At 42.9% G+C, this 15,690-nt stretch overlaps 1 protein-coding gene across 1 annotated transcript; it reads right to left on the bottom strand.

Annotated features, from left to right (window-relative positions):
• Positions 1–2,763: 2,763 nt before the first annotated feature.
• LOC120294106 lies at positions 2,764–8,086 on the bottom strand. Its single transcript, XM_039314036.1, has 7 exons — positions 7,637–8,086; positions 7,335–7,534; positions 6,973–7,064; positions 6,119–6,875; positions 5,813–5,992; positions 4,045–5,331; positions 2,764–3,913 (listed from the first exon to the last, which is right to left on the bottom strand). The coding sequence occupies exons 1-7, from the start codon at positions 8,084–8,086 to the stop codon at positions 2,764–2,766; spliced, it is 4,116 nt and encodes a 1,371-aa protein (XP_039169970.1).
• Between the last annotated feature and the right edge of the window lie 7,604 nt (positions 8,087–15,690).

Here is a 15,690-nt window from a genome sequence, read left to right as displayed (position 1 = left end):
AGATTTATGCATGATGGTTTTGCCATATTTGTACCACCAAATTTCCACTGGGGAGAATAATTGTTTAGGACAATTTTCACTTATGACATGGATTTTCAAGAATACCAAATGAGAGACTTTCAGTCAGAAAGGACTTTCACTCACTCTCATTAAGAAGGCTATTTTGTCCCGACCATTAATGTGGGATCACAGGAATTACTCAATCTTACTTTCATCATGTCAATAAGGGTTCGAGTATTCTCGCAAACGGTACGACCTTGTCAATCTGAGAGGTCTTTATCAGGACTGTAATGTAGGCTCGGTCAATGGCTCAACAAAGAGGGACTCTTCGAGTCAAGGCTAATGAAAGAACAATACTTCGCAATCATCTTCGGGTTTACAAGTCAAGGAACCTGCGACATGAGATAGAAATGGTCCTGCTCGCACTTCTTCGAGTGATGCTTTTAAGCATGTGAATTCCTACGTTAATGTTGGTGCCTTAATCTGAAGAGACTTTGCAAGGGACGTAACGTAGGTTAAGTTCATGGGTTGAGAAGTGAATGGATCATTAGGCTCAAAATGTGTTTTAGGGGGATGAGAATTGGTGATCATCTTGGCATTGTCACCGGTCTTCTTCTTCACGTTGGGATTTTCCTCATATGTACTATAAAAACTTGGCATTTGAGTTCTTTGAGTATCACTCCATTGGGAATACACCCTTTTGCAATTGATAATCATTTATCTTGACTCTTTCTTTCATTTTCTATGGGCATTGGCCTTGCTTTTACCAGGCACACTGCTTTTTCATGCCCCCTTTTGTTTTGTGTTTTTTTTTTTTTTTTAATAACCACGTAATGCTTTAACATTTGGGTTCTTGGGGAGTTTTCATTTTTTGTCAGCACTCGAGATTTTGCTGCTTGAACATTTGCCTTTTTCCTTGCCCCGGTGTGGGGATGATCACCAATTTGGTTTAAATGAAACGAATTTACAGGCTCAAGGGGCTACGCAATGGATAAAGTGTGTTGGATAGAGAAAGAACTGCTCTTCATCATCCTAAGGCACTTAAATTACCGTATGAATTCAATGTAATAGCAATACCTGAAGATTGATGCAAGTGAAAGCAAGAATATTCCTATCAAATTCCTCACCTCATGATGTCGTCTTACCTCCAGCTTGCCCCAATGTGGGGTGGTTCTTGACAGGGGTAATTTTAAAAATTATTCACGTGTGTGGGCTCAAAAGGGTTTAAACAATGGATGATCACGTAGTGTTTGGGATAGAGAATGAACCGCCTCTCATCATTTCGATCATCGTACCTTTCGCGAGAAAACTCTTTACCTTAGAAACATGGAATTTCCGACACTCATCTTACCAAGATATGAGCAAGGGACTGTGTATAGGATAAGGCTTGCCTTTCATCATCCTAACATGTCTCATTTAGCATGTTCAATTCATTCCACATCATTCATTAACTTGATCGATGGTGACAATCCTCAGTGGAATTGGTAATTAAACAGGTAAAACTATCACGCAAAATTCTCCTTTGAAAGGTCACAAGTACTTCATGAACTCATCGGCTTTGAACACAAAGAGTTTACAACTCAAAAAGAAAGAAAAGGTTTGGTAAAAAAAAAAAAAAAAATTGTTTTGTTTTTGTTTTTGTTGTTTTTTTTTTTTTTTGGCGGCAAACTTGTTGCCATTTCCAGGGATCGAACCCTGGTCACTCTCGGACCTTTTCATTCCCGTGCCACCAGTGCCAAGGCGCCGGTGGTGTCCTCGAGGCATTTCCTTTTTTATTTAATTGAACCGACACTAGGTCAACACGTCGATATACCGAATCAAATGAATTCGATATTTGTATGGAACAGGGCCTACTTCTCATCTCATTCAATCCATTCCCACACAATTCAATGAAGAAATGAGTACCTTCAATTCACAACAAATTCTTTCAAGGGTAATACTTCTTCACAGCATCAGAGTTAACAGGATTAGAAAACTCACGACCATCCATTTCTGTAAGGATTAAGGCACCTCCAGGGAGTACCCTCTTCACCATATACGGTCCGTTATAATTTGGAGCAAATTTGCCTCCCAGGGATCAGGAAAAATCGGCAACACCTTTCTTAGAACTAGATCATTCACTTCAAGTGTCTCGGCCGTACCTTCCGATTGAAAGACTTGGCTACTCTTTGTTGATACGTCGACCATGGCAAAGAGCTTTTAACCTTTTCTCATCAATCAGATTCAACTGCACGAACCTTTGTTGTGTCCATTCCGCTTCGGACAATTCCACTTGGGATAAGACTCTCAAAGAGGGGATTTCTACTTCCACAGGCAAGACCGCCTCCATGCCATAAACCAAGGAGAAAGGGGTTGCCCCGGTGGATGTTCGGATCGATGTCCGATATGCCATTAGAGCAAAGGGTAACCTGTCATGCCAATCTCGATAATTCTCGGCTGTCTTAGCCAGGATCTTCTTGATGTTCTTATTAGCTGCCTCAACAGCTCCATTCATTTGTGGGCGGTAAGGGGATGAATTCAAATGCCTGATTTTGAACTCACTGAACAACTCATCAACGAACTTGTTATTCAGGTTTGTCCCATTGTCAGTGACAATTGCTTCAGGGACACCATAACGGGCGATTATGTCACGCCTAATAAATTTCACCACGTTTCGAGCTGTGACATTAACATATGATGCGGCTTCAATCCACTTTGAAAAATAATCTATTGCCACCAATATGAATCGGTGCCCATTTGAAGCTTTGGGATTTATTGGGCCAATTACATCAATCCCCCACATTGAGAAAGGCCATGGCTCGATAGCTGGTGCAACTCCGTTGGAGGAACATTTATTTTATCTCCATGAATTTGGCAACGATGGCAACTTCTGACATGCTGTATGCAGTCACTTTCCAGCGCAAGCCAATAGTAACCTAGTCTCATGATCTTCTTGGCTAACATGTGCCCATTCATGTGTGGGCCACAAACTCCTTCATGCACTTCTTGCATGATTTGGGTGGCTTCTGCTTCATCTACGCATCTCAATAAAACTGAATCGTAAGATCTCTTGTATAAGTTCTTACCACTGACGAAGAACTTTGAGGCCATCTTCATTATGTACTTTCTATCGGCTGTAGTGCTCCCTTCAGGAAATTCCTGCTTTTGGATATAGTTCATGATGTCGCAATACCATGGCTTCTCATCAAGCTCTTTATTCACGGCCATGCAATAAGAAGGTTTGGCTAGAACCTCAATTTTCAAAGGCTCAACTTCTAAACCATCAGTAACTTGCAACATAGATGACAACGTTGCCAAGGCATCGGCGAACTGATTATGGGATCTAGCCAAGTAGTCAAATGAAATTTCATCGAACTCCTTCACCAACTCTTCGAGGTACTTATGATATGGCAGTAATTTGGCATCCCTGGTCTTCCATTTACCTACGATCCGGAGTATGATCGGTGCAGAATCTCCATATACTTTCAATTTGGCCAGTCCCATTTCAATTGCGGCCTGAAGTCCGAGAATACAAGCTTCGTATTCAGCAATATTGTTAGTGCATGGGAATATTAATTTCGCGGCTACTGGGAAGTGTTGTCCGTCTGGGGATATTAATACTGCCCCAGTACCAGAACCGGACAAGTTCACAGCTCCATCAAAGAACATAGACCATGCATCTTCACTTATGGCCAAAATACGATCATCCAAAGGACAATCATCATCATTCAAGTTTCTAGGATTCTCAGCCAATATATCAGCAATTACTCGGCCTTTAACTGATTTTTGTGGCATGAACTGTACGTCGAATTCCGAAATCAAGACCTGCCATTTGGCTAGCTTACCCACCAAAGCTGGTTGGTTAAATAAATACTTGATGGGATTGTTCTCAGTTACGAGAAATGTCTGGTAATGCAAGGTGTACTTGTCGCAGCTATGCAATACCCATACTAACGCAGCACAAGTTTTTTCAGCATCGAATATTTTAGCTCCGAGACAAGTGAACTTTTTATCGAGGTAATAAATGGCTCGTTCCTTCGATCCACGGGACTTTTCTGAGCTAACATCGCGCCGAGTGACTCACTATGGATTGTGAGGTACAAAATCAAAGGATGCCCCGATATTGGTGGGACAAGAACTGGCGGATTTGTCAAATATTGCTTCAGTTTGTTGAACGCCTCTTGACATTCATCATTCCACTCAACTCGTACGTTTTTCCTCAAGAGTTTGAAGAATGGCTTAGCGGTCTCTGAGAGTTGGGAAATGAATCGTGCAATGTAATTCAGTCTCCCTAGGAGACTCCGGACCTCCTTCACTGTCGACGGAGGTTGCAACTCACATATTGCCTTGGCTTTAGATGGGTCAATTTCGATCCCTTTGCTACTCACCATAAACCCAAGTAATTTTCCTGATGCTGCCCCGAACACGCACTTGGCAGGATTTAAACGGAGTTTGAATTCACGAAGCCGATCAAATAACTTCTTAAGGGTTTCAACATGACTTTTCCCAGGTCGGGTTTTTGCAATCATATCGTCGACATATACCTCGATTTCTTCATGCATCATGTCATGGAACAAAGTAACCATGGCTCGCTGGTAAGTTGCCCCTGCATTCTTTAGTCCGAAAGGCATGACCTTATAATGAAAGGTTCCCCACGGGGTGATAAATGCTGTCTTCTCTTTATCTTCATCTTTCATTCTTATCTGGTTGTAGCCAAAAAAACCATCCATGAAAGAGAATAATTCAAATCCAGCAGTACTATCCACGAGAACATCGATATGTGGCAATGGGAAGTCGTCCTTTGGGCTGGCCTTATTCAAATCCCGATAATCAACACACACTCGGACTCGACCGTCTTTCTTCATGACCGGTACTATGTTGGCCACCCATTCAGGGTATTGCGAGACTTCGATGAATCCCACTTTGAGGAGTTTCATTACTTCCTCTTCTATCTTCTTTGAGAGCTCCGGTTTAGTCCTCCGAAGCTTCTGCTTCTTAGGGCGCATATCTGGATTGGTGGGCAAACAGTGTTCCACAATTGACGGATCTAAACCTGGCATATCAGCATACGTCCAGGCAAAGATATCCTGATATTCTTTCAACAACTGAGTCAGGTGCTCGGCCTCATCTTTGGGAAGATTTGCCCCAATCTTTATTTCTTTAGGATCCTCGTCATCACTCAAATTGATGGTGACGGTTTGCTCGGAGGTGAGAACTTTGGGTTTTTCATGGTGCTCCCAACTTTGTTGTACTTCAATGGAGTCACCATTTGGATCATCAGGGTCATCATCGTCATCACACATGGCATTGGATTGGACCATTTTCACCTCCTTGCCTGCCATAAGGCTGCTCCTGAAACATAAAGTGGATAGTTCAGAAAGACAAACAGGGCTAAACAGCATGGATTTCTTATCTATTTTTCGAATTTTTTCAATTTTTTTTTTCAAATTTTTTTTTTTTTTAAAAGTTGGCAAAACATTTTGGAAAAGCTTTTTGTTGCGAGGAAACATGATGAAGCCCAGGCCTCAGAATTCTCCTTGGATTTTTCTTTTCTTTCATCGGTTGGATATCATCAACGGGCTGGTTTGGTATACCCCATCATGCCCTCAAAATAAAACTTGTAATTATAATTGAAATTCATCAACCAAATTACATTTATTGGATTGAAAAGTACTGCAACCAGAGTGAAATGAAACCCTAACAATCAAACCCTAACAAACATCCACTCCTGACAAACGACATGCAAAATACGATAAGCAAACCCTAGAAAACATCAAATCCTAAAAGTGATAAGATTCCCACGCAGGGGAGTGCAGAAAAGTAAATGTGTTACTCTTGTGGGCTAGCACCCGTTTCCTCCGATGCTTCTTCGTCAATGGCACCTATAAGGAGATCATCGAATAGGGTCGTGATCCCTTCCATCCCATTATCTGGATCCTCTGTCTTTGAAGCTGTCGGGTCATCCATGCTTTTCCATCCATCGGGCACGATATCTCGGGTGGGGTCACTCCTCCTTCATCATGCATCATTCTAGCAGGGGCCGGGGAATGTCTCGCGGATATCGAGGAGTAATGAGTTTTTCCTCTCTTGTTCATGTCCTCTACCTTTTCCATGGTACCCTAATCCGGCTGAACGAGACCTTCGAGGGGCTTCAATAGGATTCCGAATACCCTGCTCTCTTCTACCAAGTCCACGGCCAGGAATAAAGCGATTTCCAACCATCACTCTTGCTACCATAACTGCTGCATTTGACACATCAGGGGTGGGTGCTGTCGACCCTCGAGATGCATGAATAGTGGAGACAAGTTCGAACGATTGGTAGCTTGACTCCTCCCTACGCTCCGGCTCGATATAGGGGATTGCCGTCTCATGATAGATCCGATGATCCTCCTCGCCATGAACAATGACTAACTTTCCTTCGACGACAAATTTCACGCTTTGGTGGAGACTTGATGGCACAGCTCCTGCAGTATGAATCCAGGGACGGCCTAATAGGAAATTGAATGCTGTAGGAATGTCCATCACCTGGAAAAGGACGTTGAACATCACCGGTCCTATTTGCAGTTCGAGGTGGGTCTCCCCTATAACCTCCTTTCTCGTAACATCAAAAGCTCGGATGGAGGTCTTTGCAGCATTTATTTTTGAAGGATCTATTTTAAGGCGGTGAAGAGTCGCCAATGGACAGATATTCAAGGCAGACCCATTATCAATGAGTACTCGAGCCACATGGGAAGCCTTACACTTGACGGATATATATAATGCCTTAGTATGTCCCCTCCCCTCAAGAGGGAATTCTTCATCAGAAAAGGCTATTAAATCCTTAAGAAGAATTGACCCTACAAATTCCTCCAACCTGTTTACCTCGATCGTCTCGGTACATGAACTTCGCTTAGAACCTTCATTAGAGACTTTTGATGTGTAGGAGATGTTTGCAAAAGTTCGAGTAAAGAGATCGAGCGTAATTTCCGCAACGGTCGACCACGTTATACTCACTTGCTTTGATTATAGCCAGAAATTCTTTGGCCTCTTCGTCAGTAACTGGCTTTGCAGGTTGGGCATTAGCTTGAGCATAGGTCCGACTAGACCTGGTAATCAGGTCAACATCTAGCTCGTATGACCATGGGACTGCTTTATTATCCTTGTACTCATACAGGGGGCATCTCAATAATTATTTCTTCATCGCTTGAAGGGACTTCCACTATCAATCCTTCATGGTCGAGGCATCCTCAAGTGGAGGCATGTCCTCGATCAATGGATCCAGTTCACTCTTTTCGGCACTTAGCTTAGCAAATTCCTTCTCCCAATCAATGACGACTTCGGAGATAGTTGACACTATTCCAGCTTGGTCAGCATACACGATCATGCCAGCTTTAACCATTTCTTGAACCCTTTCCTTCATGGTAGGCAAAGGAGGATTCTCATCTCGTCGGATAGTAACCAACTCGACTAATCCCCTATAGATATCTTTGATAGACACCTTCAAGTTCATCTTTTTGCCAGCATTGAACTCAAAGATTGCATTCACGTTTCCCTGATGTTCCGGCAATGGATTCTTCTGGACATTTGGTTGGGTGGTACGGAAGGAAAATGCCTTAGTATCCAACAAATTTTGGATCTTGTGCTTCAAAGTCAAACATTCATCAGTTGAATGGCCAACCTCTCCCATATGATACTCACATTTTTTGGAGGGATCATAGTTGGAGAACTTTTCAGCATTGGGTCGCTTTGGTTCATGGGAGATCAATCCCTTCTTTCGGAGTATCGGCAAGACCCGAGATAGAGGGCCAGGGAAGAGGAGAGAACTGCCTTTTGGTGAATTGCCGCTGTGCAGCACTCGGCCTCCATCTTGCTGATTCCCGGGGATGCGAACCATTGGAGGCTTACTTGGGGCTGGTTGTGCATATGCAACATTGACTTCAGTGGCTGGCTCTTTATCTTTCTTCATGGTGAACCTTTTGCCTTGATGAGTCGGTTCATTGAACCATCCATCCCTTAGCCTCATCTCGATCTGTTCACCCACTGGGATAAGTTGGTTGAAGTTCTCCACGTATGTGCTAGCCATCCGGTTACGGAACTCATACGGGAGAGTCTTGACGAACAACTTCATCAACTCCTTGTTTGTAGGCTCAGGAGTGATTTGAGCTGCCAAGTTTCGCCATCTTACAGCATATTCCTTAAATGACTCACTTTTCTTCTTCTCCATCCGCTCAAGATCCTCTCGAGAAGGTGCAATGTCCATGTTGAACTTATACTGCTTTAGGAAAGCATCAGCCACATCATTCCAGGTGTCGAGAAGGTTTACATTTTCATTATGTACCGCTTGAGTGCGCCCAGTCAAGCTTGCATGAAACGATTGGATCATGAGAGGCTCGTTCTTGACGTATTGGGCCATGCGTACGTGGTACATCTGCAAATGAGCTTTTGGGCAAGAAGTACCGTCGTATTTCTCGAACTCCGGCATCTTAAACTTCTTTGGCATTTTGACTTTCTCATAAACCGACAAGTCGAACGGGAGTGAATTACGCGACTCTTGCAATTGTTTCAGTTTCTCTTCAAGTTTGGCGAAGCGTTCATCTTGCTCCGCCTTAGGGACAAAGTGTCGGGCTTAGCTTTTCCGGCAAGGACGAACAGGTGGGTCATCCTCCAGCTCGGGCATGTCGTCATCACCCATTTGGACCTTGTCTGTCCTTTGGGACTACTATCTCGGGAGAGTAGGTGCAAGAGTCTCGATTCACTTGGAGGGATTGCATTTGATCTGTCATAAGTTGTATAGAAGTGAGCAACTGCTGGAGTTGGTTTTCCATAGCGGTCATACGATCACGCATTTCGGTTTGGTCGGCCATTTTTGCTCTTGATCGTGTAATGATAGGCGAACGTGGAGGATCCGTTATCACCTAATTTGAAGAAATGAATACACATAAGCATTTCGTATAAAACATGCCGGTCCATGACGAAAGTCTAACTGCTTTTATTTATGAAATTTTTTGACATTGACAATGTAAAAACTAGAAAGGCCCTAAACAAAAACTAATCAAGTAAAAGACTCAACTTCCTAAATATTAAGCTTAAAGCAAAAAGACTAAATAGATTCAAGCCACTTTATTTGGCCCGATCTATAAACAATCGGGAAGCCAACGCTCGACGTAATTGCCTCTTCTCCTTAGCGTCCTTCTTGGCTTGCTTCTCAAGTTCTTCAATCTTCCTTTTGTGACGATTAAGCTCGCTTGTCGAGTGGGCTTTTCAGTCACATCTGGCACTTTGGGAGAAGCTCGGTCGGGATCTTGTGCCGACGGATGTACCGAGCCGTAGCATAGTAAATCTTTTCCTTCCCCTCAAGCTCATCTTCAGGCAAGCTCAATTTTTGTTCGTGACATGCGAGCCAAGCTTGTTCGATATAGCGAAGCTGCTTTTGTGATCATCATCCTTGGCAGTGAATCGGACTTGAACAAACCCGGCTTAAGAGGGGGTGGTAGATCCTGCACAACTCGATATTGACGGGCCACTCGGAGTGGGTAGTAGGAAGTGGCACCAGTGATCCCCAATAGCGGGATTGGCTCATCATTGCCATGAGAGAGACGTGCCTTGGAGACTTGGAACCATTTAGCATGCCATAGGAAAATCTTGGTATTCGGATTTTTCAATAATTTGACCCATTTTGAGAAAGAAAGATTTGGAGTTCGATCTTGATGATTTTTGAACACCTCGATGGGATGATGGGAATCAGTAAGATTAATAATTTTCATGCGAATATCAATCCTACTCATATGAGAAAAGAACCAGATTTGTAAAAGCTCAATTGGCGCACGAAAAGTTTTATCCTCATTTTCCTTAAATCGGGTGAGTGACAAGAATGTTTCAGCTAAAATGGTGTTGACAAAACTAATTCCGGCACATACTTGTTTGACCACCCATGTGATAGAAGGATTAATGGCGCCTTTACGAAGAGGAAAAACAATAAACCCGAAGAAGGCTAGAAGAAAAATCTTACCTTTTAAAAGAGTGTCAGCATTAACAAAACTCTGATCTAGGAAGGAGAAAGGACATGCATGACAATTATCTTTTAACACTCTTTTTATTTGATTCTTATCCATCCTAAGAAAGTCAGACAAAATTGATTCAGGTTCTAATCCAAGGGGTGGGTTTATTAATTCCAATTCCAAAGGTTTTCCTATGGCAATGCTGTATTCCTCCGTAGTCGGAGTCAACTCGTGCTTACCAAATATGAATGTTGATGTTTGAGGGCACCAAAATGAGCAAGTGCTTGCATGACGCCGCTTTGGACATCAATATCAAGGAGGGGAACAAGGCGACCAAGTCTACTTTCCACATAGCTTTGACCATCATTGCCAAGACGATCCCACCATGATTTGAGTTCAACCTTTGGTGCAGGCATGAATCGAATGTCGGACCTTCCCATTGTTTATAGACCAAGACTCGACCAACCTAATGTCATGGACCGACCAAAGACATAATAAGGTAAGTAAATTGCAAGAGTAAAGGGTAGAGAACTTACTTTACCAAGCGATTAAAACAATCACATAGACAAGCGCATGAAAAGTGGGGTTCGATTTCTAACTAGGAAGGCTAAGCAAAGTGGAGTTAAAAGGGTAGGATGACTAGTCGCAGCCTCGCGTACTAAATCAAATCCTCTTAACTCCGGCTCAGTCAAGAATGATACCCCAATGCGGCGCAGTCTCGCGGGCAGAGGTAAACATTCCTAACACCAAGAAAGAAACTTTCGGGATTGAGTTGGGCAACCTCTACTACGCGGCCTCGCGGTCGAAGTCGTATCCAACTCAATACCATCCTAAGTGTCCTAGTGCGGCCCAGGTCCGGCGGCGGGTTGTGTGTGCAATAGTGTAGTGCTAGATGCAAGGCATGCACGGCAATTTATATCAAGCAACACTTCATAAGTGAAAGTGAACCATACATTCCTACACCTTCCTGCAAAACAAATGTCAGCAAACACTTCCCCTTATACCTCCCACTCTGCAAGAACATTTAACACCTTAAATGTTAGGGACGTACCTGGGATCCTCGCTGCCAAACAAAAATATTTTTTCAAAAAGAAAATTGGCCTAAGTCCACTAAGAGTTTCAACTCAAGTCCCCAGCGGAGTCGCCAAGTTGTCGCGACCTAAATTTCAGGTGCACCACCTACGGTTTAGGTTAATGGATTGTTAAGCCTAGACTTAACTCGGGCTCTCCCAAGCCCATACCAATTCGCGACTTAGGTTCAAGTTCTTAATATGCAAATGATTTTTATCATGGAGTCGCCACTAATCTATTTTGGGTGGGTCGATTAGAAACCCAAGTAAAGTAATGGGAGAATTACTTTACTCCTACGAACCAGAGTTTAAATGAGTTCGGGGACTTGATTACGCTAGATTTCTCTAACGCCCTTTCGGTACCTTTTCTTTTTTTATTTGAAAAATATTTTTTGCAGGCAGCTTGAATTGATTTTTTATTTATCTTCCTAACATGTAAGGTGACCATGCGGGTGCGCAAACCACCAATTTAACACCCAATAAAGCGATGAATAAATTGCAGGACTTACCTTATAGCAACGAAAGCATCTGCAATGTTAAATCAGAATTCACATCAACAGTCCTAAATATGATTTTCTAACACGCATTTTTTTGGTATTTTTAATGAAAATCATGCAATACGCAATGTATCTAATCTAGCATGAAATGGCGTGACAATGTGTTTTAAACTACATGACATGAGTAAAATATTTTTTTTTTTTTTTTTTTTTGTGTTTTCTTAATGAACATGCAATAATTAAATATGCAACTTAAAATGACATAATTATAATGACGGGCAATTTTTGATTATATGAACCTAATTCTACATGACGTGCACATGATATTTCTATTCCTAAAAATGCAATTTATCCTAAAACTTGAAACTAATTTATCTAAAGACAAATTTTTTTTGTATTTTTCATGATATGCGAAATTAAGAAGAATGCAAAAATTACCTAGCTAAATTAAAATTCCATCCAATTTAAGCTTAGGATTAAGTCATGCTAAATCCTAATTTAAACTAAGACGTTATTTTAATCTATTCATTTCTAACCAAAGATACAAATTGATCTAAACTTAAAATGAGACATGCAATTCTATTCTAAAATGCATGATGATTTTTTTTATGAAAATTTGTAATTAAAAAAAAAATACTAGAGTGAAAATTAAAGGGACTAAAACATGCATTTTTGAAAAACCTATTATGCAACCTACAAAAAACTAGTATCCTAAATTAATTAATTTTTCTTGGGATTTTTCTGTTGTAAAAAATTTAAAATCAAAAATCCTATTCTAAATTGACACGTGCAATTCTTAAAAAAACTAATATCCTAAATGCATTTTTTTGGATTTTTTGTTATTATTTTTTTAAACGAAATAGCTAAATATGCTAACCCTAGCCCTAATCTAACTTGCATTTTTTTTTTTGGATTAATTTCGAAATTAAAAATTGCCAAGTAATTAAACGTGAAACCTAAGTTAAAACTAGCAACCTAAATTGATCGATTTGATTTTCTTATTATTTTTTTATATTCGAAATAAAATGCCTATTCTTAATATGCAAACCATAAAACATGAAATAAACCTAATTCTAACCTACATGAAATGCAAATGCAATTTTTTTTTTTTTGAGATAAACAAAACAATAAAAAGGTACCAAATCCTCCATGGTTTTTTCGCTAATAAAATCAATAAATTGATCTTAAGCCTTAAAGACCAAAATATCAATTTTATTCCCGCGCGATTAATTATTTCATCTAAAGCCTTATAGATGAAATAAAAAAAAATCATTATGCGGTTGCGAATTAGGTGATACGTCGGGGATTTTCAAACATGCATCAAGAACTAATTCAAATAAAGAAACGACATAAAAATAAAAGTGAATAAAAACTACCTAATTTATTTCTTCCAATCGGGACTTAGCAAACGGCGGTTCGGGAATCACGACGGGGGGGTTCGGCGCGGCTTGAGGATGGGCCGTTATGGCGGCGGACAGCCAAGGGTGGTGAGTCGCCCTTCGGAGCTCCGGCGAAGGGTCCGGCGGTGGGCGGAGGAGGACACGGCAGCAAGGGGCAACGTTCAGCGAGCTGCTGTGGCGCCGTCGTTCGGAGGGGGACACCGATTTGGAGCTGCAGTCGTCGCTGGTGGCGGTGGCTTGCTGCAGTCATCGCTGCTGGACTTCGGGGACAGGCGGAGGCGCTGACGTCGGGGGGGTAGCCGCAGCTGGTTCGCAAGCTTGGCCGGCAGCAAGGGCGTCGGCGAGGAAGCTCGGAGCGGACGTGACCGGCGACCGGGGAGCTCAGCGACCGGTCCTGGCGTCGCAGGTCTGCAGCAGTGGTGGGCGTCGGCACTGGGTCGTGGTTGCGAAGCGATAGAGACCGGCGGCTCCGCAGACGTTGGGCGACGCGGGAGCAGCGGAGGCTTCGTGGACGGCGGCTGGCGGAGCGACGAGCGGCGTCGGTCGCTGGACTGAGCAGAGGCAGACCACCGGCGAAGGCAGGGGCGGCGTTGGGCGTTGGGACGCAGGCGAAGGACGAGCGAGCAGGGATGCGGAGCGGAGGCGGAGCGGCGGTGCTACAAGAGCAAAGCAAAGGCGGTGTCAGCTTCGCGGCTTCTGGGCAGGAGAAGCGACACAAGCTCGCGGGCAGAGACGGTGGTGCGACGAACGGGGGCTCAACTGCTACAGGTCACGGGCAGAGCCGAAGCAGCGGTAGAGTCGCTCGGGCGTGCGGTGGCTCAGCCTCCGGTCCTGGCGTCACGGGTCTGCAGCAGAGGTGGCGGAGGAGCGGTGGAGCGGCGAGACAGCAGCAGCGGGCGGAGAAGGAGCAGTGTCGGGTCACGGTGGGTTGGTGCGCACAGCAGGCGGGGCGGCGTGCGGCGGAGGTGGAGGCGCGGCGGTACGAGAGCGGGCAGCAGGGGTCGACGGCAGAAGCCTTGCCAAGAAGAAGAACAGTATCTGTTCTTTCTTCCCCTTTTTCTTTTCTCTCGCCTCTCACGTCCACTCTCTTTTTTTCAGTGTACTTTTTCTGTTTCTGTTCAGCTCTTGTACCTGATTTCTTTTTTCTTTTTTTTTTTTTTGACAGACTCTCTATCTTTTAATCTCCTCCCCCGACTTCATCTTTTCTTCTTTCTCTCTACGAGAGTCTCTCCCTTTTTTTTTTCACAAAACCTCTCCCCTTCGTCTGTCTCTCTACGGACTCTCTCTTTTTTAATAGCTCTCACAAAACCTCTCCAGTGAATTTTTTGTTCTCCTCCCCCTTAAACCGAGGATCCTTGCTTATTTATAGGCAACAAGTGAACAGGAGGCAGCCGCAACTTTTCCTTGCTTGTTCAAATTTGGTTCTTCTTTTTCAAATATGGTGGCCACCGCCTGACAATCCACCTGCTTTATAATATTTTATGAGTTCCTCTTGCTTCTTTGAAGCTCCTTACGTCCGCCGAATTGTGTGCATGCATGTGCATGCATTAATGAGCGTGAGACAATGGACGTGTAGGAACTTCTTTCTTCTCCAGCCAATTTGCTCTCTAGGAAGGAAAGTAATATAAAATGTCAGCCCATCTTTTTGCATGTGTCTGTAGAATTTTCACGTCCCCCACTCATGCGTGCATGTGCATGCATTAATGAGGGGAAGAAAATGCAGGTTCATGGATTCTTCTTTCTTCGCATGCTTGGGGTTTCTTATACGGCTACTTGTCCCTCCCTTCTATAGAATAGCCACAACTTTTGACTTTTCTTTGCTTGTTATTTGCTTCCTCCTTCAGCAAATTTCTCGTTGCTTCTCCTGACAACCCACACTTGAGAGAGAGCATATTATATAATATTATATCATGGGCTCATTTTGCTTCTCTAAGGATTCCGCACGTCCGCCGAATTTGTGCGTGCATGCGCATGCATTAATGAGGGAGAGACAACGGACGTGCAATTCCTTCCTCTTTTTTTGACTTTAGCTCTTTTGCGTGCTCAGACCAGTGGCGAGAAGCCATCCTTTCGTGCATGTAAACGACTGCGGGCCGCTGCGTCTTGTTGTGCTTTTAGTACCGATGCAAATGCGACAACGTGAAATGCAATTTTACTACTTTTTTTTTTTTTTTTTTTTAGGGATTAAAGATTAATCCCTAAATTTTCATGCAATTAATTATTAAATGATTAATCAAAATTTAGGTGTCAACAGTGTGGTTGGAAAGTACAATTTCTCCTTGCAAATTGTTATATGCCACGCTGAGGACATTCAATTTACTATCTAGTAACTGGATAGGTAGTCCCCCTGAGAAATTGTTGCTAGACAGGTCTAAGATATCTAGGGATTTTACACTTCCCAGTTCAGATGGAATATTCCCTTCCAATCTGTTGGCTGATAGATTAAGGTAGGACAGATTTGGGACATTTGCCCAAAATTCGGTAGTGAGCTTTCCCCTCATGTTGTTGTTGGATATGTCCATGTACGAAAGATTAAAATGGGTCTTTGATGGAACCTCAAATGTTGTAAACAAGTTATTTGCCATAAAAAGCATTTCCAACTTGGTGTTGTTTTCTAACAACCAAGCTGGAAAGGGACCCGGAATGTCATTCGAGGAGAGATCGAAAATTCTCAGGTCATATTGATGCTTGAGAAAGCCCAAAGAAGTCAATTCGAATCCTCTTGATGGACTATTTGACATACTTAAAAGCTTCAACTGGAACCTTG

The sequence above is a fragment of the Eucalyptus grandis genome, chromosome 5 (assembly GCF_016545825.1).
Source record: "Eucalyptus grandis isolate ANBG69807.140 chromosome 5, ASM1654582v1, whole genome shotgun sequence".
NCBI lineage: Eukaryota > Viridiplantae > Streptophyta > Magnoliopsida > Myrtales > Myrtaceae > Eucalyptus > Eucalyptus grandis.
Note: the sequence above shows the minus strand (reverse complement) of the source record. Positions and strands in the feature narration are given on the sequence as shown.